Genomic DNA, 24258 nt, shown 5'->3' on the forward strand with positions numbered 1-24258 from the left:
ATAAAATCTCCCAGTGGTAATAAAGTGCATCAAACTCCCCCGGTAAATGATGGAAAAATGGCTTCAAATATCGGTTCCCTATATCCTATATGTCCCTATATAGCTTTTTTTTGTAGTCTTCAGAAGTAACACTGCATTGCGGCTGAGAGCAGAGAGACGGGGCTGGATGGGAAGGGAAGGGGCTGTTTGTCAGCTACAGAGTTCCTCAGACTCAGGGAACAAAGCTGTTTGCAGTAGGACTGAGATAATTCTAATTACAACTGAAATTAATGATTCTATCCATTTGCCACCTTCTTTATTTTACGGATTTTTACATTCAGTGCAAAGTCACATTAGTGTCTGGATGAGAATGACCTTTTTTCCCCCTCCTTCTAGAGCAATTATTAAATTAAGACCTCTTCACTAAATAGAATCTCTGATTCTGACTGAGTGACGAGTCTAGTATTTGGCTCTATTCCAAGGGAAATTTCCCCAGGTAATTTATTTTCAAACTTGATTTGCTCTTCCACTTCAAGGAACCCTCTGGATGTCCCCTTAGGAAACATGTAATAAGTTGTACAACATATTTTCCAAGGACTGTTGATGTGTGTGACAGCTACTAATGTGTTGATAACTGGTCTCTCCTGATCTATCTGTTATGGGTTTTTGCTGTGCGACCATAGACCTTCCCATCTTGTACGGTAGATCCCTGAAACTAATAGGAGGAAACTCATCCAGTTTTTCATGGAACAGAAGGGTACTGTAGCACGGTTGTTTTTTTTTTAAAGCTCTCTTAAAGTGATATATTTAGGAGGTATGAGGGGAAAGAACTGGGCAGTCCTTTATTTATCTTCCCAACAGGTGCAGCATAGGGAGGCACAAAGGCAGCATTTGCTAATTTCAGTTTTGCAAAGTACAAAGCACCCTCTGGTCTGCTGAAAGACTGTTCTCTGCTTTCCTCTGGAACTCAATGAGTTTTTTTTTTTTAGTGTGACAATATTAATTATTTTTCCTGTGCATAAATACACTGCTTTTTGCACAGGCGGACAAGCTTTTCAGCTCAAGTAAGAACAACAGTAAGCCAGATCAATCTTTTGTTATCCTCCTACATTACTGTTAAAATAAAATCAATGCATTATATGAGAAAATAAAATCAATGTAGTTCCTTCCATTTACACTGTATAATAATGGTGTAAATAAAACAAAATGTAAAAACTCCAATATAAATTGAGTTTGGGGATTTTTCTTTGCCAGTGTAGGGTTTTTTTTTTCAATCAAATTAATCTGCTTAGAAAAGTAGTCTTAAACTTAAGCAGTGGAGGTGGAAGGTCAAAGAACAAATCTGAGATGGTATCTCAGAAGGAAGTGTGGGAGCAACACTTAGAAATGAGCAATGGGAGGGCAAAGACAGTCTAAGAACAACTCAGTTCCCAGCGTGCAACAAGATCTGTGCAGGAGGACACAGCTCCGCAGGGCTCAGGACAGGAGCGCGGCCCACCATAAGGGATCTAGTTACAACAGTTAGGCGTAAGTTTGCTTTCCATTTGTGAGGGCTTTAAATTTATTCACTAGAGGTGATGAAGAGAAACTTTCTAAAGAATTGAGAGGGAAAATAAGATAAGGGGTTAGGGTTTCCTCCTTCCCTCGTCCACCAAAACTCATTTACCTGTGACTTCAATACAGTGCTTGTAAATGATATATGTAGGCCTGACTTTGAGTGTGATTTGGCTCCGAGACTGAAGGTAGTTAGAAATAATGGGAATGCCTTTCAGTCAGTCCTGCAGAGGAGCAATGATGGTGGCAGAAGATCGATGTCTGTATGCTTTTCTTTTGCGTCGCTGAAGCATGTATCTATGCAGCAAGGACAGCAGCAGCTGCAGTGCCCAGTTTGGTGCCATAATAAAACGATTATACAGGTCCATTCTTCTGCATGGAAAGCGTTAAGCAATGTTATACAATGTTCATGCGCTGGGTTCTTGAATTTTCAGGAAAACTTTCCATCAGTAGTGTTAATTTTGACACAAGCCAAATCCATATACTGAAACAGGATTTCCATTTAACTTTTTTTTCACCTCTGAAAAATTGTCTGACCTTGAAAAGAAATCTAACTTTGATTGAATCTTATCCAGCCTTGGTACTGAGATTGATTTCCCACAGGAATGCTGCTCTACATGTCTCCTTACATGAATTATATGACTAGGCTGACTTGTTTGACAGTGCCTATTATCTTGATACACCAGACTGGGGTATTGTTTTAAATATTATAAATATAAAGCAACTATAATTGTAGAAGAATCATACAATGAAACAAAACTGGTCATGTTTAAAAGCTCATAGAAGTAAAGGCGGTTTCAATCGGGCTTCTTCAGAGAGAACAGTGTTACTGTATCTCCAAAGCAGTCTCTACTGGTAATGTCTGTTTAACCTCCTTTCACAATTGCTTCATGTTGTAGAGATTGTCCTTCTAACAGACAATATATGCACAGTTTTCTTCACAACTTTTACATCCATGCTGTTTACAGACCGAAAAAAGTTTTACTAAACCACTGTCTAAAGTAGACACACTGAGTTTTAATTTTAATGCCTTGCCAATATGTGGATGCCTCAAGCAGTATTAAAGCAGAGACTGCAAACCCTTAGAAAATTAAGTTGGCAGACAGTTGATAAATGCATTGGCTTAAAATTCGGAATGGTTGCTTAACTCATGGCCCTGAGTTATTTCCTAGGTTGGGGAAAATAAATAAGGCAAATTTACAGAGCTGCCTACTGGGGACTGACTTGCACCTGTCCCTGTAGGATGATGCCCACAAATAGTTTGAAACCATTCCTCTTGAGAGTCTTGGCACTTTTACAAGAGCATATCCAAATGCCGTGGCCTGTGACAGTTTAAGAAGGCACCTAATTAACGAGCAGCTCTTATTCTGAATATTGGTTAAAGGAAAGGGGAGAGAGGAAAGACTGACTGAGTGATTACAAATTACAGGAAGTAATATGAGGGAGGTTTATTTGGTTAGCCACCAGGAAAACTAAAGACCATTAAAATTTAAATGTGCTGGTAAAGGTATCACAGTTCTATCCTAGTCATCCACTGGGATCGGTTAACCCATTGATGTAAACTTCACCTTGTGAATACGAAATCTTGAACAGGCTAAGACAAAACTACCTTGCAACATCATGACCATATACTCAAAAAAAGCCACAGCTGATGTAATATATAGGACTTCAACTTTTTAGGAGTACAATGAAGGCCTTAAATCATTAGTCATGGAAGCCTGTTTCTACAGTGACAAATTCCATCAGGCTGAAGTGCTCCAGCAACCTTCTCTAAGCTGAGTGGTGTGTTTAGTTTGGTGATCCTATTTGTTAAGAGCACGTTGTGAGGCTACACTCTCACCAAGTCAGGAAATTTCTCACTTCGGTAATCTAATAATCTTAAAATAGCTCAAAGAGCATTTGGCCTGAAAAAAAAAAGCCTGGGAGCTTGCTCTAGCACTGCCTCTGAAAAATCTAGCTATGTACTTCAGAGACTTCAGTGACAAAAAAATGCAAAGCTGAGATTTTCTTAACATTTCTTAACATAGTGTTAGCCAGTTTCTGATTTCTCAGCTGCTTGCTCTTGTATATGCTATTTTTAACTGTCAGGGCCTGTGAGAATAAGCGATATGGGATAATTCATGTAGACTGCTTGTTTTGGACATGTCAGAAGAATAATGCTTAGACGCCCATGTGATGCAGCAGCCTTAAGCCTCTGTTTTTAATCTGCTTTCTGTTGTGGTCTGCCAACAATTTCCGCAAAGGTTTCTCAGAGAGGCCTTCCAGTGGTGCCTTCCAGAATGTAATCAGTCCAAGGTTCACCTTCATTGATTAATTACCTTTGATCCTTCACACCTTGGAGATTACCTTGAGAACAGGCATTTGAAGGACATGTGAGGTTCTGAATTCTTATTGGTAGAATTAATGTGAGTAGTAGCAGTGGTATTGTACTATCATTGGTACCGAATATTCCTGCAGCTAATATGTAAGTACTTCTACTTACTATACAGGTACTGCTGCTGACTCAGGTGAGTTCTTGATCAATCAAAAATCTTTAGGAAGCAGCTAATCTCTTAAGTACAATAAGATAAAACCTGTTATCACCCTGGTCTACTGGCTGCAAATAAGCTGGGTGCAATGAGGAACAACCAGTGTACAACCTGTGCGTATCACTTTTCCAGAGCTCATTACTACTTGTGAACTCTAGCTCTATCAGGACACAAGGCTTCAATATTTTTTATGTTCCTGAATATTGACTCATCAAAAATCACATTTATTCCACTGTCAATATAATGTTGTTCAGAGTTACTAAACTTATTTTGTAACACAACCACGGAGTTGCATTTGTAATCACTGCATTGTAAAAACATCTTTGAAACAATCTAGGCTTAAACAGAATAATAACCTTTAGAAACATGGGCATCCTGACAGATTTTCTCCAAAGCACAGATCTTTTGAAAGTACAGAAATATTTTAGGTTTTTTGTTTATTTGGCAGCCACAGAATGCATTCTGATTAAACTGGGTAATATCCAGTCAAATAGCAGATCAAGTAAAAAGGTCACTTAATACATGTGTAAATCATTTGAATTACAAATAAGACACTCTAGAAGGGGCTTGGCTCTAGGTTTGATATAGAGGATTAGGCTCTCGTATTAATTCGTGCACTTGGTGTAGCTATTTTCAGAAGGATGCTTCATCCATCATTGTCCTCGAGCACTAAGGAGGGCTAGTAAGTAAAGTGATCACATTGGTCTGTCAACACTTAAGATTCAGTTGTGCAAAAAGTTTAGTTTTCATATGCCCCCAACCCAACAAGGTGCTGAAACTGCCTAATGCTCCTGATAGTTGCTTTGCTCTTGCCTTCCACAAAAACAGAAAATATTTCAAATACTTTTAAAATCAAGCAAATGCTGTTGATAGAACAGTATTAAATCAAATGTACTCATTCAAACTACACACATGGGCCTATCAGATCTTTCAGAATTGATGGGAAATAAATGCTATTTAATGACTTCTGTACTTTCCACAAGATTATCTTTAAGATTAAACTCAGTTTTGCATTTGGGAATATATTTGGCAACTTGTCTGTATACCTGTTCTTTGGCAACACTTGCAAAGCATATACAGTTTGCACATTTATGGCTTTGCAGAAGCTATGTATATTGTCAATGCTAAACAATAATCACCAAAAATTCTTACCAAAATGTCTAAATCTGAAAGAAAAATAAAAGAAGGGCTACAAAAAAAATGTAAATATAAGAAGCTTATGTAGCTTAAATTTTAAAAATAGTAAAAAAAAAAATACTAGCTATTAAAAAGTTATGAAATAATGGACTCTGAAGATTTTATGCCTCTTTGGGTAGTCTCCAATGGACAATTTCTGTATCTTGCTAGCAGAACACATACTCAGTTTCTTTGCTACGAAGGGGCAGTATTACTGCCTTTAACTAGCCTTCTGAAACATAAAATAATAATTTCTGTAGTGTGGCAAATTGTATCATTGCAGTTTGACCTGTACAGCAAAACTTACTACATTCTTCAATTATGCTTTAGACACATAGGATATATTTTCATCAGAATCTTAAAACTGTTTGATAAACACATTGTTTCTATTCAATAACTTATAAAGCTTTATGAAAAGCATATCAAAATGCTGGCTTTTTAAATTTTATCACATAAGAAATGGTTATTCCCTGTTTTCCAGAGTCTAGATATCTTAGCTATAGAGAAAGTACTAATTACACTAAAAAAATCCCTCAGTCTTTAAAAAGTGAATACAGCATTTGCCCAATCAAGTAGTTTTGCAGTATCTCTGCAAGCCATTGTTTATTGACTAAAACAGTTGGAGGCAAAACAGCTTTGTGCTATACCTCTACCTGAAAGTAATTTCTTAGTTTAAAAGGTCGGTGATCTGTAATGATACAATGATGTTACACAGCTATCACTCTTAGATATTATTTGTTGCTGAAATATGGAAGATGGTCTAAAAACTGTTTGTGTGTGTGTGTACTCGTAATTCCTGTAATTAAGAAATCTTGAGGTAGTATTTGTTATGCTTACCATCTTTCTTGGTGGGTTCCGGCATTTTTACAAGAATTCTTTATTTCCAGTGAGTTTCAGCCCTTCAGATGCAGTAAGTAGTAGCCCCAAGTCCAGCTGAGAGAGTATGCAGATCAGTGTGACAAGCAGAGGGTAAGAAGAATTCCTCTGCTTTATATACTGCAACTGAAATATCAATCAAAATAGCACCTCCTCTCTTTTCAATGCAAACACTTTGAAAATTGACAGTTATGGGAACCCCTCTCACATCTGTTGTCTGCAGCCTCTGCTCCCTTGGCTTTTGGAAGGAATCTCTGCTGCATTGCATGGGGCTGATGAGAACATCTATAACTTTCTAAATTCAGCTGCACTGCTTGCTCTCTGCCTCTCTCTCTGTAACGTGCAGGCACATATACACACACAGATAGAGGCTGAAAAGTGACTGCCACGCTATTAAAGAACCCCTTCCTGCCTGCAGAACTTATAGGAACTACCTATATACACTTACACCTTTTCCCACAACATAAAAGGGACAAATAAGCATAGACAGTATGCTTGCAGTGAAACTTAATTTCTTTGCTTTAAGAGAAAGCAGTATGCAAAGATGCAGTGAGGAGTACTTTCCAATATGAATGAAGAAAAAAGGATTATTGTGTTCCTGCTTGGAGCAGCGAAGTATCTTCCTTCTGCTTACATTTGCTACACCTTCTTGGGTCCTTTTCCTGTAGCCATCCTAATTTTTGCTTTTGGTAGTGTTCCTTTCGGCACTGCTACTTCATTAACCGGAGAGGTCACTGCTGAGAGATGATATACTGTGTTTTCCACTCATCCAGGAGATGCAACACTCCTTGCTTTTGCCAAGCCAGGAAACCAGACAGAAGGAATGGAAATCCTATCTGTAGCACACACACCGAGCCACTAAACTAAACCATGGGGCTGCCCTCCTCCTTAACTCCTACTTAAACTATGAATATGTAGGCAATAAAAATGCAGGTGAAGTCAATCGGGGGTGCTAGGATTTATTTTCTTATGCCCTTTTAGGATTTTGAGACCAAACTGTAGTGTTTACTGCAATAGATAAAGTGGTCCTCAAGGGTTTCATGTTATTAAAATACATGTTTATATCATTATCGCGTATCAATAAGAACCAGGCTAGTAGACAGACTGTTCAGTGTCTAAATACACCCAAATGTTATAGTAAACTTATTTTATATCTTTAAATAGGGGTTAGAAATGGAACAGTGGTCATGCGATTGTTTATCCTGTGGCCAGTGCATGATTGTTTCTTCTACAATCTGTTTTTTTTCTGGCTATTTAGCCATTTTATTTCCATCTTACATGGCAAGGGTGTTTCATTCCTTTTTTTTTAAAGAGACCAGACTGTCCTCTGGCTTTTTCTGCTTTACTCATTGTAGTATTTTATTATTTGAGTCATTCATGTTCCTGTAAAATACAGAGAAAGGCAAGACCCCTGCCTGCAAGGATGTAAACAAGGAATATTAAAAATATTTTCCTCCTTTGTTTCATATCACTAGGTAAACCTCCTTATATCACTGAAATAATTCCTGTCCTTGGAAAGTAAACAGAGTGCTACCCTGAATAGGTAACTGGGGATTTTGTTCCTCTGTGTATACAAGTGTGGTGGCAGTAGGGAATCAGTGCATGAACAGACCTAATGACATTGCAGAGATAATTTTTTCTTGTTCCTCGTTCTACTCGCATCCAGCAACCGAGCACTGTGATACCTGGAATAAGAGGAGGATGAAGAGTAACTGCTGATTCCAGCATGGTGTTTCCTTAGTGTCCCCTTCTAAGACAGGTGTCTTTGCATTTTACCCATCATGTGCCAAGAGGTGCCGAGAACTACGTGTCTGGAGATTCCTGTTAATACAAACAGGATTAAATATGGTCACAGTCTAGCACTGGATGGGTTAGAGAGGACTTCTATTGCAATCTGACAGTGAGAAAGGATTGGAGACCAGTGCTTATCCTTGCAGCTTTAAAGAGCTTCCTTTACAGGAGGAGGAAAAAGGATATTAAGGAAGACATAATCTAACTCATAGAGCACTTTCATGCTACTAAATAAATCAGTACTGAGACCACTCACAGGCCCAGAGGCCAAGTGAAAGTGTGTGGTTCTCATCTGTACAGCAAAACTCCTTCTCTACCCCAAAAGCAGGAGACTGCAGCCAAAATGTACACAGGGAATGGTTGCTAGCATGTGCCTGAGCTATGCTTAGGCATAGGTGGGAGAATGCTAGCTGGCTGGAGCCAAAATGCTACCAGAGAACACACTAACCATCCCCTAGCATGGATAATCACGGAACAGCACCTGAACTTGTGCTCTAGCCCTGCTTTATTTATGGGTATAGACATAGCTAGAAAAACTAAATTGTCTTCATAACCTCTGCTAGGCAACAAGGGAGGAAGATGGGTTATGGGTAGAAAAAAATCATGAAATACTATAATTGCTTTGTGGTGTGTGGAGAGATGTGTGTTTCTTGAGGTCTCTGTTTTCTAAAGGCCAGCTAGCTGAGAGTGCAAGCAAAAGGCTCTCTATCTGCATGAAATAAATTGAAACTGTGGAGCAGCAACTATCTGGAAATTTTCTTATCCTTTCATTCTTTCCTACCCTTACATTATACTTGTATAATTAATTGCATTTCATGTTACGTTCTCTTCTAATCTGATAAAAAAATCCAGTGTTGCAACTTTCCTATAATGTATTTTTTAATAGTATTACAGAAGATGCCACTGGGGTAGATTTAGACCATGATATTTCAGTGTACCTTAGCACTAGCAGTGACAGAGAAAGCAGTTTATTTCCCAAGAAAGTAAGCCATGTTTTATTTGTTTCAGTCTAATCCCCAACTGAGTCCATGACTCAATCATGTACAGATACTCTATACTCCAATCTAAGACAGCTTAGTCATTTCAGTTTATTTTTCTTCCTGCATAAATGTTGTCATCATGTTGACCCCATCTTGCTTATGCTGTAACAATTATTAGTACATTGGTGCCATTGGATAGATGTCATTCAGAGCTTGCCTTCTTATACTTCTCGATGTTCGCAGAGTGCATGGTATCACCAAGCTTGTTTTATCACTGCATACAAGAGAGGTGTTGATTTTGGCTAACAATTGTCCAAACTGCTTTAAGACTGATTAAAAAAAAGAAGGAAAAAACTGAAAAGAAGGAAATGTCTGACTTTGCGGGGGGGGGGGGGGGGGGGGGGGGATGTTTTTGTTGTTTTTTTCTATTCTAAGCTTATGCTTCTTGGATCACAGAGATATCTAAACATGCTTACAATTACCTATCCACCCAACCTGTAAACTTTGTTAATAAATGCATTTATCTATTCATTCTGTGAAGTTCAGATTTTTAAGCATTTTTTTCCCTGCAGTCCTGCTCTGCTTCCCTGCATATGGTAATCAGCTGATTTGATTGCAACTCATCTTGTGAAGGAGCTGAGCCAGAAAAGGAAGCATTTAGCTCCTCTTTGCTGAACACACAACTCCCGAGCAAGTGAAAAGGCCACAAACCACCTTCCAACTCAGCCACCAGCCCACTTGCCAAATGACTGAGCCAGACCCTTCACAGAAACCACGAGATGGAAAGAGCTGAGCTCCGCCTTGTTTCTAGCCCACCTCCTGTACCTCAGTAGGTACAACTAGATGCTGTGCCATCCCCAGCCATCCTTTCATTAACTAATCCTATTGCTAAAATCACCCCTGTTTGCACAGGCTGCCTCATGTCTCTGGATGGAAACATCTCTTCTCCCAGCTTGATATTCTCCTTCTGTAAGTTAGCTTGTGACCTTGCATTTTGCCCTTCCATAAAGGGAACATCTTCTGACCAAAATTTATCCTCATTGCAGTGTGGCTTTTGTGTACCACCGTAAGCCCTCTTCTCAGCCACCTCAGAGGCCAGACATGCTAAGCTTTCTGAGCCTTTCCCTTCCATGCCTGCCCCAATTAATCTTCTGCAGTCTCTTTCCAAAACATGAGTATCCTATTTTAACTCTGTTCAGCTCCTTGAGCAGTTTCCAAAGAGCAGCTAACCAAGGCGTCAGATAATTAAATCATTCTCTCTCATCTGTTTTTAATAAATTCCTTTGGTCAAACATCCAAACCCTTATTTGCTCTTGCAGCTGCTAGATCTGCATCCATAACTTCATATTTGCTGCTATTCCTAGGACTGAACTCCCTCACTTACTTCAGGCTCTATTCTAGTAAGTCACTGTCTGTTTGTTACCAGAGAAAAAATTTCATCTTGTCACCAAGGCAAAGGATCAGGACATTCCCAGAAGACCTCAGAGACAAATCTTTAATCAAACTTTTTAACCAAATGACAGTTTTAGTCATAATAGTTTTAGGCAGTCCTGTGAGTAGCAGGGAGTTGGACTTGATGATGCTTATGGATCCCTTCCAACTTGAGATAGTCTGATTCTATTTAAATTTTTTCCACTGAAAGGTTTTGTTAATATTGAGAAAAGCTGATCAATTGAAATAAGAATGCTGGACAGAAACAGTCGGTTTAGATCAGAATGGGAAAGGATTCCCAGTCCACACACAACAAAATCTGGAAATAACCCCCAAAATGCTGGCATGTCTGTGTGTTTTCTTTGAAAAATAAACAGCATCCTGGTTTTGTACTAATAAAGAATCCAAAGTTTTGAAATCTTACATAACAGAAAATAATTTTCCAACAGTTTTAATATTTGGAGATTTGGAGACTTTAGGAAATAGTTATTTACTGAGCCCAAGGATGAAGGATAAGAAGCAGATGGAGCCTTTCCTCCCGTCAGGAGCAACCCATACGCCCACTTCTCCAGGAGAACACTGGAATGAGGTTTGGCAGTGCCCAACCCCATTCAAGTCCCCTACCACCAGGCACAAGGCCTGGAAATCCTGTTCTCCATGTCTGCAGCAGAATGGCATCATAGTGACTTCATTTGGTGCTCATTCTGCCTTTGCCACATATTCTATTTAAAATAGGACATTATAGATGTTGGTGAATTTACTTCTTTTGATATCACTGATAGTCTGCAGAGCATTTTTTCTTTTCTATGAATAAGAATAACAGAACACGCTGGCAAGTGGGAGACTAAAAATGTACAACTGAAAAATGCACAACTTCTGCTTTTGCAAGATAGGCAAGTACCTCAGCATGGAAGAATGCTCAATCTCAGGACATCTATTACTTTTTAAGTCCCCATCTAATTTGTGAAGGCGGTCCTCTTTGTCTGACAACTTTGCTGAATTTATTGGTGTTGATGAAAGACACCTGGATTTACCTGGGCAGCTCAGTTTAATCACAGCCTTGCACTGTGGACCTGCCAGGAAGAAAGACCTTCTTACTCTGTCATGCACTCTACTTTTCTGCCATGTAAATGAGACGTGACCTTGGCTGACAACTGATGAGAAATACTTTCTGTATAGATGTAGCATCCACAAATGGGGTCTTACTCTATGTAGCAAGACGAAGGAAGATTAAACTTTAAAGCCTAGATTGCATTTTTTTTCCAAGGCAGTCGGCTTGGAGACACTTCAAGGCATGTACAAGATGTCGTTGACAGATAAACACCACTTGTCAGCTTTACCTTCTGCCTTACAATGACCCAAAGGGTGACATTACTGTGTAAGCAACACATGCCCATGGTGTCCTGTAGCAGTTGGAGTGTTTCCTTTCTGACAGTAAATTCCAGTGCACTGAGGCACTCGGCACCAAAGTCAAGAGCTAGTCCCCTAGGTCAGGGCAGCAGGAAAAATGGCAGGAGGAGGGAGGAGAGCAGCTTCTTTCTGTCGACTGCTTGGCTGGATCAGTCAGAAAAAATTGGGATGAGGGCTGTCAAGAAAGGAAAAGTGATGAGAATTTTGCCACTGACTTCAAGAGAGCCAGAGCTTATTTCACAGTGATTGTTTAAGAGAAAACCTGAAAGAGGACTCCACAGTCAGGAGAGGAGGGAGACCCTGCAGCCCAGGTTTTTGTTCTTACCTCCACAGGTGAAATTGTGAGCAGCTCCTCATCTCAACTATGCCTGGGTAAGCAAGACCCATGCTGGGGTTTACATGCTCCACCATCACGAAATCTGTCTAACGATGAATGCCTGATGCAGTATATCAAACCGGAGTTTTATGAGTCCTGATTTGATCTGTTTGTTAAACATGTGAAATTTTCTGCAGCAGCTTACAAAGAGCACATGATTTGCCTCAGCAGATTATGGTGCATCACACTGGTATGGTGTCTCCAGCGTTGGCCCATGAGACCTGGCATGAGGAAAACACCTGTTCATCATTATAAACCTAAGATTCTGATTTCGACTTCTCTCTCAGAATTGCATTTTTTGGTGTTTTCTGACGTGATTATAGCGTTTCACCATTGAACTTGGTGGATTAATTTAAAAAGATGTTCAGTGCATTAGGCCTGTCTTATTAGAAGTCTGCAGAATTTCAAAAACACGCCTGTAGAAATTTAGCCCCGGAAATTCCTGAAATTCATAACTATCCTAGCACAAATTCTTCTGAATTAATTTTTCCTAGTCCACTTCTCTACTGGATACAATTACATGTTCCGGTGTCAAAATTCTGAAGGCATGTCTTATACCCAAAGATGTACAACCCGTATTATGGGAAATGCTAGCAAAAGTGATTCCAAGTTAACCTTGATTAACTTTTCTGAGACAATTTTAGAATTGCAATGACAGAGGCAGACTTTGTAGTTAGTGCTTAAACAATACCAGTTTGCTGTGTTAAAATTGTCACAAGCCTCCAACTGAAAGTTTTAGAAATAGATTTATACTAAAAAAACTCCATTTGGCCTCCTTTAGAATTTTAAATACTGAAGTCTTAAAATTTTTAATACTTCACAGAGGTAGATAAATATTTCAGTGGTTCAGAACTAATGATGTAAATCCAAGTGTCATAATTTATTAACACTCAAAGAAAAGCATCCAATTCCCAGCCTTGAAGGGGCTGAAAATAAAACTTAAAAAATCACTTTATCTGATAGTTTGGAAATGTTGCCAAAGTGCCTGTTCCCATTCAGATTGCCACCACTTAAGCTCGCCCTCACTATATAATGATCACTCTGTGAAGGTATTTAACAGAAATACATTCAATTTCCAGATGTCCAAAGGAGTTCATATACTTCATCATAAGCAGCTTCCTTAACTGGGGCATGCCTGAGTTCTTGCTTTGTAAAGTGAGGAAGATAACCTGTTTTTTTACCCTACAGCTTTTATTACACCTTCTTTGTTTCCTTAGAGAGCCTACAGAGTGTGCATTAATACCTGTTTTCACAGTGGAACCTTAATCTCAGTTGCTATTATAAAATGTTATGACTATTTACAATGCCTAAAAAATACTGCTGCATATGAAAAGATGGAATAAAAGGTATCAGGTTCTAGGGCTGCTATTATCTTTTGTCTATTAAACCACATATTCTTAGCATAACTGCAGTATAATTATAACAGTATCGTACACCCGGCTAATTCATTTGACATATTAATGGTATAGTTTCCTGATACACATAACCAGTGCCACCGCAGACTGCTGCTGTCAGGATAGGCCCATTCTCCCCTCCTTTCCCTCTTCCTTCTCTCTCAGCCAGAACATCTTGTTCCCTTCCTTCTTGTGCTGGACCTAGTGACTATGCAGGATGAGTCAGTTCAGCTTACTGGTCTGAGGGAATCCTACTCATTTGGAGCAGCAGGTACTTCATTTCTGCTGGCTTAGCTGAAGCAATATTCTCTAGCAGCCCTGTGATCACTAGATAGGAGGCAAAGGGAGCACACAGCCACTGGCAGGGGTGGGACTGTCCCTCTTAGCTGCAACCTACACACACATAGTGTTAGGTTTAATGGGAAATTATACCCTCGTTCTGTCCAAGGTCCACAGTTTATAAACATCCGTTTCCTATTCTGGAAGATAACTGAGATACGTGTGAAGTACTGCATATTGATCTCTTAATTCCAAAAATGTCTGTTGCGTGGAGATAGATTTTTCTTTAATTTATCCTTTTTTTCCTTTTTTCCTTTGTGTTGGGTGAAAAAAAATCAAATTCCTTTCAACCTTCCATGACCAACTGAGAGGTCCCACTGATCCATTGAGTAGAATGAATATGGGCTGCAGGGGACATAACTGCAAAGGCAGCACCATCCACTGGGAGCACAAAGCAAACCTGTAATAACAAGCCCTGAATCTCCACTTCAATGGAGGCCTTCACCTTCTCACTAAGAAACAAGGGTTGTTCAGTTTTTGTCATTTGCTCTAGGAGCCTGACCAGTCCTCATAGCTTTGTGGTTCCCCCTGAACTCAACGGATGCTGAAGATTTACCTTCTTCCTATGTACATTATGTAATGAAAGGAACAGCACACTCCCTTTCTGTGCTAAGAAATGTCATCTTTTATGTAACATACTTAATGTGACTGAATGACAGGAATGTGGTGGCACCACCCTACCTTCACTTATGAACATATACTGGCTTTAACAGAAATACAGTGCCAGTTTCTACCAGTCTTTGTAATCTCTACTCACACTGAGTCAGCACTGGGCTGGAAATCAGTGATGTCTTTTAAATGAGTGATGAGACTTTCTTGGGGAAAACCCTGTATGTAGAACATTCTTACTTGAAGTTTTTGGACAACATCCAGCGTGAATTTTAATGATAGCCTGTAACTCAAAAAGTCACATGAAGTGGTAAGATTAAACACTAAAAAAGACAAAAAGACTGTTAGAATCAGTTAACTTATTGCATTGTGTTATTAATAATTAATATTATTAATATTCAATAAATATTAATAATATTACTGTATATGCATAATGGACTTGCTGCATTAATTAAACTTAAAAAACAGCCTGATGAAAGTAGGCTAGAAAGAATATTTTATATGTAAAGGAATAAACAGAGACAAGTCATGGGACTTGAAGATCCACATGAGGTATTGAAGTCAAAGAACATGACCCACAGATATAACTCTCAGGGTTTGTCCTTGGCTCCTGATCTAAGGTATATGCTGCTTTCTGGAACTCTGAACCCTGGAAGAGAAATCACAATGGGATATATCTCATTTTTTCCCTGGACTGCACATATGAAGTTCGGATCAGACACTTGATTTGACTTTTTTGGGGTGAGATCCCTTGTGCTTAAGTTTTAGTGAGGGCAGTGCCAGCTTCTGCATCTAAATTCATCTTTCCCAGTCGTGCAGTCAGTGCAGATGTAGTCATCGGGCTCAGTTCAGTTACTTAAACGTGATCACACACAGTTATCTGAGAGTGCCCTCTGGTATCATCATGGCCTCCCTTTGCCCCGGCAGAGCATGTGGGTCATCAGTAAGTCTGGTGTCAAATCCACCTCTTCCATATGACTAAGTAACTGCAGGCACCTCTAACAGCACTAGGCAAATATGTTCAGGAAGCTGAACTAAGCCCTTGTGCAATGGGGTTTAGAGGGCAATGCAGAAGTGAATTTTAGGATAGGGTGTCTCATATCTTGGATTTCAATGATGGTTTTTACAACAACCAGCCCACATGTCAGTGCTCCAGTGTAGATTTCCAGAGAGCATTACTCGATACATCTTTCACAGAGATTAATGATTATGAGACATTTTCAGTCTCATAACTACAACAATACATTGGATGCCCAAAAGTCAGCCCTCCAATGTGCTACCCTCCTCTTCCACATGCTCCTCCCAGCAGCTGCCTCAATTGTACCAAGCCTCATGGCTTGTGCAGCCTCTTCCTGAGTGGCCACACAGCAGATCAGCCCAGTTTGGCTTTTCAGCCTTACAGTGGCTGTGCACCCACAGAACTGCATGTTAGCCAGACCGTTTTGTCTGTCCATGCACAAGCCACCCAGCTCCATCTCTTCTCCACTGCCACCTCCTAGACATGCTGTTGGCGGTGCAGTGCATCTCAATGTACAGACATTAGTCTGGGTTCTGACTATTCCTTTCTCAGTAGTACAATGCTGTTTTGAGCCAAATCTTTTCACTTTAGTGTAAGTTTTACTGTACGGTTCATTAAAAAAAAAAAAAAAAAAGTTGGTATTGCAGGCACTTGTCTATGGGAAAAATTCTTCTTCCAAAAATAAACCTTTCCTGCTCAAGTTAGAGCCTGAGGCTTAGGGTATTAGCAGTCTGGAACCATAACAATACAAACACATGAGAAGCCCAAACAGGGCTGAACAGCATTTGTGCACTATGCCGTCACTGCTTTCTTATTAACAGTTCAATAACTCCTGTGGGATTGCTTCCGCAGGACTTTTTTACTGCATATTAACTGCATAAGCAGGAAGACTGTGTGCCATCTACTGGCACCTAAACAAGTACGAAAAACTTTTTCTTTCAGGTGCTAAATTTAGAAAAAAGTTCTGTGGCTTGAAATATATCTGAAGTAAAATGATAATTCATATGGTTGAAAATGCTTTTTTGTATGAACTTCTCAGGCAAGCAGTGGCAGTCCATGCCTTGCACTGCTCAGCAGAAACCAGCCACGGTCCCAGGCTAGCAGCAACTCTTCTTCCTTGTGAGTCACACAGTGAATCATTCCTACTGGCATTTTGACCAAGTCAGCTGAACCGTACTCAGCATTCCCTCTACTACTGCCTTCTTTCAGGGACAAGTTAGCAGTTTAAGCAGGTATATAATCTCAACTAGTTTCTTCTCACCCTCCTTTGGCAGTTATGGATAGCTTCCACACTGGTCTCAGCTAGCGATGCTAACTGAACGCTGACATGCACCAGGAACACTCCCAGGTTCTGTTGCATATTCTCACACACTCTGGTATTTAGGACTACCTGAAAACGGCCTCTTCTTAAACCGTCCTGCTAGTTTCACCAGCAGCCACCTGGCTAACGTGTCCAGCAACTTGCAGTGTATTCCAGGAGAGACTATTAAGTCTTTCCTTCATATTCCTGCTAACTCCTATCTCCTGTCTCAAATCTTTCACCCTGTCTTGTTTCTTTTGTTAGTGTTCTGCAATTATTGTCTGTCATGTGCTTTTGCCAAGGATCAAGCTGCAGAGAACTATAAAAATAGAGGGGAAAAACCAAACTATCAGATTTCTGCAATGTCAAAAGGATCAGCCAGTAGGTTGTGTGTAACACTATCATTTTTCCTTGGCATTAAACGTTATGAATAGGGATAAATGTCACATTACTGAATGTCACATAATTTCCTGAATATGCTTGTGCTTGGTTTCAAAAATATATATATAAAAGTACAGAATTTAAAGGTGGCTACCAAACCAAATTTTCAGGAGCCTTAAGTTGCCACAGGGAGATGCAGTCTATGTGGCACTGCCAAAGTTAGCCACAGTAATCTGAATATCCACTTAAGAACCAACTTCAGGTTCCTAGTTTTTAAAATACTAGTTTTATTTTACTAAAAATGAGCAGGTACACCAATGGAGTTTACATTACCTAACAATGAATATGCAGACCAGAATCTCTAATCTCATTCTCTACCACTGTCATTCTGAACAAGCTAGTCTCTGCTGTAGCATTCATACATAAAGAAATGAGGAAAATAGGTGAACAGCTCTATTTTCCCTTTGCTGGTGATAATGAAAATCATTTTACTGGGAGAAGTTCACCTCTGGCTTCCTGGTCACTTAAAGCTGCTAAGCCCACCAACTGGCGTAGACATGGCATCCTCAGGAGCTGAGCAAGTTATACAATGGATTAGACAGGATCTTTTTCCTTTTGCTGCACATGTCTGTGGCACACCACACAGGTCAGCTTTTGTCCTGACTGGGCGTTTTATAAATCTCAGGATAAGACAGTCTTTGGCCTGACAGTCAGATGTCTGTAAGAAAGACTACTGACACACACATAGTCTTAATGTGGTGGGAGTTAGTGTTTTCAGAACAATGAGAATTTAAGGAAGATTTTAAACAAGATGACAGATTTCTAAACTAGAACTAAAAGGTAATTCTGTTTCTACAAGAGGCCTCAGAAAAAGAGGGGTTTATGAAAGAAAATGTTTAGATGTTGTGATAAGTAGGATGAAAGTGATGCAAGCAAAGAAAGTTCAGGCTGGATTACAGCACCTTCAGGGTTTAGGAGAGCAAGAACACAAAATGTAATTTGGCATCATGAGGAAGGAGAAAGCAGTGAGAAGATTCAGAGACATGTAAAGTACCAAAGAGTGGAGTGATTTTATTGATAATTCAGCGTCTTTGGGGTTACAAAGTAAGGTTAAAGCCCCAAAGGATATTTAATCTGGAGATGGTATGAATAACTGAAATACCTCTGGTGTAAACCACAATGCTGCCAACAAACATGCTAGATTAGCCATACTCATTCATACAGTTTTGGTGTATGAACAAACAGATTTGCAGAGGTGTGCTTCTCCCCAAGTACTGACCCACTAAACCGAGCAGTGTTCCTCAACGCAGATCCTGGTGGGAATTTAGGAAGAGGCCTCTGGGAATGGAAGGAAAATGCAAAAATCCATCATTCCTTGAAGAAACTCTGCTACCCTCCAAGTAAGGCTGTCATTTCCTAGCACCTGCAGAGAGAAGGGCAAGGGTGGCCAGCTCTTGATTCTTGCACAGAAATAAAAGGTTTTGTCAGAACAAATTCACCTGACCCTGAAGCTGCCCATTTCTCAGAAGTCTGTGTAGTTTCATCCACAGTTATACAAGCTAAAAAAACAAGGATATTTCAGCTGTCATGTTTCCAGATGTAAAGGAATATCCAGCTGCCCACAGTTAGACAGATATTGACTGAAGATTTTAACCCTCTATCTGTAGGATCTCATCCTAGAAAACACTGCAGACAAAATGGCCTCTGACAGGATACAGGGCTCTTGTGTTCTTATAAAGCTGGTTTCTAACCCTGTCCTAGACTAAATTATCCTTCCTGCCAGTAACATTTTGCATGGAAAAGCTGACTAGCTTACTGAGGAAAGGTCCACTGTAAATAATAGCAGCCCTTAATATTGTTGTTATTTAGTAAATGGTGCTACCAGGAGCTAGCAAGCTCACACCAAGTGCTATTTTGCTTACTCAGCAAGTGAGAGCATATCAAAAAGCAAAGTGTGCTTGCTGGAGGTGATTGGGAGATAAAAATGTGCTCTGTCTCCTCCTTAATATTGACTTAATCTATAGGAATCCCTATCTGGGAAGCTCTTTGGATAGCTACATATATATCTTGGATTACATTTTTTGAGTTTCTTAGCAGGTTGCACGTGCCATTTGATAAAAGCTTATAATATTAAGAAATGAGCAATAATTTTCCAAAACCTCGTAGTTTTCTAAGATTTTCTATACAGCAAAGATCGTAGGGTTGTGGCTTTAGATTTTCCTGGGTTTAATTCCCTGTATGCTGTGCTGTTATTGATGGAATCTATCACAGGTCACTTTTTACACTTTCCCTCCTCTTTTTCATTAAAACAAAAACCCTCCCTCTTGGAAGCTGCTGCCTTGTATGTGCAGCCCACCTCTTGCATGCTGTTCATTTGTTTCATTTTCCCAGTCTACCCACATTTCGCTTTTACATTATATGCAGTGAAACTTCTGGAAGAAGGCACCGGAAGACACATCTTTGAGTCGGTGGGGCCCTTCAAACCCGTGATCCTGCTACCAGCAGACGTACATATCTTCAAGTACATTCTCCAGTGAGCACTGTAGCAGACATGATCTGCCCATTCAACTGATGAAGCTGGCAGTGTCAAGCCCAGATGAACAGGTTTAAATCTATTAACTTCCCTTCTAGGGGATGTAGCTCCTTTCTTGAGATCTGTCACTGAGGCATATTTTGGCTCAACCTTTCTAGACACCTCCTCTTCACTGACATTGCTTTCCTCGCTGGAGGTATCACGGAGGTTGTATTGCACTGGCAGTATCCCTTGGCACAGTGTCAGTCTGACTCATCTTCCATTTCATTACAGGGTCTGAAAACAGCTGCAGCTGTCAGAGGTTTGCAGTTACTTTGAAGCAATATGATAAAACTATACCTACTAAATTATTCTGGTAAGTGCAGCATCCACGCTATCATGAGAAAAGTACCAAAAATGAAGTCTCTTGCAGTGTATTACAGCCACAATTTCCCAGATTTGCTGGACTGAACAATTGCATAGTAGTCAGCAACTGCAAAACAAACTGTTGCAGGGTGAAGAGAAAAACTAAGACAGAAAATATAATAGTAGAACTGCAAAATATAGTAAAGCATAATATAATGTGTAGTGTAATGCAGACATCTTTCAATTTCATCTTTTGCTATTACTTGAATTTATTTTTACTGTGCAATGGGAGCGTTGCATGAGTGTAGCATTTTCCCCTTTTATTTATCATTTCTTCTTAAGAAGACAGTAATAGGCAACTCTTCTAAACTTCTGCATAATTCCTGGAAGCCTTAATATCTTTGTTTTATGCATGGTGAGTACATTTTTTCATACGCATCTAATTTACAGGTATGTCCATGCAAACTGCACTGCAAGTGCTGACTCCCTCCATTTATTAAAAAAAGCCCCATGCATAATATCAGCACCTAGTGCATGTATAAGCACGTGAGTAACTTGGCTTGCCAGAATAGGTCCACTACTTTTAATACAAGAATTTGCACTACAGTGATGAGTGCAATGTAGGTCCTGCCATGCAAACCTACCCATTTAAAGGACACCTACCCAGTATTAAAACTGAGTATTGGTAGCAGATTTACTTGTGGAAGCCAGGAATACAGCACAGGCCGCAAAACCCATGCAAAAGCTTTGATAGATATTTGAAGGGGCTTTGCAGGCTGTGCAGAGCTCCATGATACTGTGACTGCACTACAATCAGTCCTTGAAATAGTCTTCTTAAAACTGCAGCCATGACAGGGCAGACTTAATCTCTGATTATCTGGTTGTCCAACTCTAATCTACTGTTTCTGAACTGTCCTGAGAACAGTCATGAATCTATTTCCACCGCCCCAGCCAGGAACTGAAATAAAAAGGATAGGTGTACTGCTAAAGCTAGAAGACAGATTATGCCTACTTTAAGAGACAACTTTTAAAACTTGAATTTTCCTAAGTGCACTCTTTTAAATTAACTGGATTTATCACATGCTATTATTTATGTCATTTCAAACTAAGATAACGGTGCTGGATCAAACACATCTTCCTGTAAAAAGAAGTAATCTTTTACATTGTCAAAAGCATTACAGCAATATAACGTCTTTGCTGGAGTGTGCAATGATTTCTTTTTTAGTTTTGGTGATTTTTTACATTTTCCTGCCAAGGAGAATCCCATCATTCAAGCCAAGCCCTTTCTGATGTTTGAAGATAACACAGAGACTGACTCTCACTTTTTTTTGTAAACCATTGTCCTCAAAATCAAACAGGGTGTCAAGATACCCATTGTAGTGAGGGAAGTAAAAACATTAGTATTTCTTGTTTAGGATTATTTTATCACTAAACAGAGGTCTGAAGCAAAAGACTACAGCTTTATATTGATGGCCAGGACCAGCACAAGTGAGGTGAAAGTGGCTGGGACCAAGAAGTAAGAATGTATGGAAAATTGTCCTAGCAGTGTGAAAAGAGAGGTGGCACAAGAAAAAAGAAGCAAGTTTGATTTAAACTATTAGTTGGGCTGCAATGTTCTACTTCTGTTTAATGTTTTAAAGTTGCAAGCGTTTCAGTTTGCCCACAATCTAAGTTAGAGGTTCAGAGCAATGCTGTTTTCTCCCAGTGTAATATGTGCAGGCAGACGGTTGACATCTATGTTGTTTCAGAGTAATCCATCACAAAGAAAACAAGCAGTTGCCCTTCCTGATGATGTCAAGGTGATGGCAGGATGGAAGTTTTCGTACTGTCCTTGGGACTGCAAGACAGGAGACACCTGCTGTCTGGGCAGCCATGGGCAAGGGCTACTTTGCATAGTAGCCACTGTGCTCTTGGAAGTGAAGAAACCAGAGGGGGTCTATCTGAAGTCAGATAAAATAGGAATGGGTTTAAATTTTTGCAACACACCTTGGCTTTCATGCATTCTGTTTTAAAGGTATTTTTAATTTTTATTTATCCCTGTATTCCCCACTGTTGGCTATGGCCAGAGCTCTGGAGGAAGGGTAGCTGTTTCTATCCTCCCTGCCAGGAGCTCGTAAGCACATACCATGCCAAAACCACAAGAAAGACTATTTCATGAGAGGTTTCATGGTAACTCCAGCTGAGAGGCTCTGACAAGATTTTAATAATCACTGCAGCTTTGGCATTTATCTAAACTAGACCCTTGTTTTACTGTCTAATTCAGATTAAGTATCTGCACAGAGAAATGAGAAACCTTTCCCACACATCAGGGGCAGTTGGGTCCATGGATTCAGATAGCAGACTTCAACTGGGCTAGCTTGGAGCTGGTGAGCGAGAAGCAGGCAATGATTGGCTCTGTCCCCTCGCCACTGTCTGCCATGCAGAGTGGCTAAGCTAGCGTGAGAAAGAAGATTAGTAACAAATTACTCCCCTCTTCTCCGTAATTCCTGGAAGCAAGGATGACGCAAGAAGGATCCTCCTGCTCAGAGGTTTGCCTCCAGCTCAGGCCACCAGCTCACTCCTGTCCTAACCCAGCTTATCCACCACCTGTTCCTCAGAGCTGAGCCTGAAAGTAAAAATGTAGTCCAGTTACATGAAAAAAAGAGAAAGTGAGAAAAAAGATGCAAACTGTTACAGTACACAAGAGATGGGAAATAGGAAAAACTTTTTTGCTGATCTGTAGAGGAATACAGCACAGCAGTGATGCAAGAGAGTAACAGCAACAAGAATCAACTCTTAATTCTTACTAGACTACAATAATGAAAATAATAAGCCAAAGCTCTTATTAAAGCAGTTATTCTAGCAACCCTGACACATCTACACATGCTCAGAAGAATGCCTAAGTTTCTGTAAATGTCCAAAGCTGGAAAAGAGGCAAAATATAAGAACAGAAATGTTGCAGTCCTTAAAAAGACTAGAGAGAGAACTGGGTAACTCTAGCTCTAGCAGCCTGATTTCTGTTCCAGGTAAAATATTAGCAAAACCTGAGAGCATCTATTTTTAGATGGATAGAGCGGACAAACCTATTGGCTTAAAGCCAAGAGGGATTTGTGAATCAGACAATGCCAAAGAAATCTGATAGCTTTTTTTAATATGGTATCTGAGTGGGTGGGTTTTTATAAAAAAGACCTGTGCCACATGGAAACAGTTTAAATAATGCCTGGATAAGAATTCAATAAAGTGACAAGCAAGCACTTTACGTGCATACTGTGTCCTTACAGAAAGTCCTTGTACTTCTTTAAAGGGTATCCTCTCACCCAAGTGCTTTCTTTAAAATAAGGCAAAATGGGTTTTTTGCTCAACATAATTCAGAAAATAAACACAGGATACACATAGTAAAAGAGAGAAGATTCTCCCACTTGACATCTCTCTCTCTCCCCGCCCCCCCTTTCCTTGCTAGATCTCTCTTTCACGCTCTCTCTACTTCTCTCTCATTCTCCTTTTATCTCTTTCTCTCTCATTTTCTCTTTTTCACTTCCCTTCTCACTCCACTGTTTTCCCTGTCTCACTCATGCTTTTGCATATGAACACACACCTTCATGCTTACTGTTTTGTTTGGGATGCTGACTGCAGGTTGTTGAGATGAGCTATACTGAAGGAGCACACTTAGAAGAACTCCAAAGAAAGAGAAACTCAATATTCCGTGTCTCAAGAGATGGAATTGGCATGTCATTTACTAACTAATTACACTCATGGGGTACAGTATTCACACCAAGCTTCTTATTGCAGTAAACACCTGGAATTACTGGGGTGACTGAAAACTACGTGCAAACAGACAGCCTCCCCTCCACTCCACTCTGTATAGCAGGAATTTTGTGGAAAGCATTTCTTGGTAAAATCAGGCATTATGTGTGTGCCCTTACATGTGCTGGGACAGAACTATGGCAAGTTTCGTTTCCTTTTCCTTGTGCATGGGTTTTGAATTCAAAATGAGAAACAGACATGGTTCTTCTTGTGTGGGATCAAAAGAAATTCTTCTTTCTTTCTGTAAGCCAATAAAGCAATGGAATGGCATGGTAATGCCTCCTCTTTTTTTCATGCTGGAAGATATTAAAACCACTTTGATTTTTCTTGCAGTTCTAGGGGAGAACACATTAGAAGCTGCATGCCAGGAAAATTCAATTGAAAAGGAATGTTCTGGCCTCAGCTGCCGCCATAGCTCACCCATGGGCTGGCTGATTTTCCCCTCCCCACTCTCT

The 24258-nt window shown here is 39.9% G+C and overlaps 1 protein-coding gene across 1 annotated transcript in view; it reads right to left on the reverse strand.

The window, feature by feature from the left end:
• The window catches only part of MYBPC1 (myosin binding protein C1), a 93699-nt gene extending 75794 nt beyond the window's left edge, over nt 1-17905 (reverse strand). Inside the window, exons 1-2 of the mRNA XM_056339878.1 lie at nt 7799-17905; nt 6075-6239 (exon numbers count right to left, since the gene is read on the reverse strand). Of these exons, the coding sequence (XP_056195853.1) occupies nt 6075-6099 (25 nt within the window). The 5' untranslated portion in view covers nt 6100-6239; nt 7799-17905. The remainder of the gene's footprint in view (nt 1-6074; nt 6240-7798) is intronic.
• Between the last annotated feature and the right edge of the window lie 6353 nt (nt 17906-24258).

The sequence above is a fragment of the Falco biarmicus genome, chromosome 5 (assembly GCF_023638135.1).
Source record: "Falco biarmicus isolate bFalBia1 chromosome 5, bFalBia1.pri, whole genome shotgun sequence".
Lineage (NCBI taxonomy): Eukaryota > Metazoa > Chordata > Aves > Falconiformes > Falconidae > Falco > Falco biarmicus.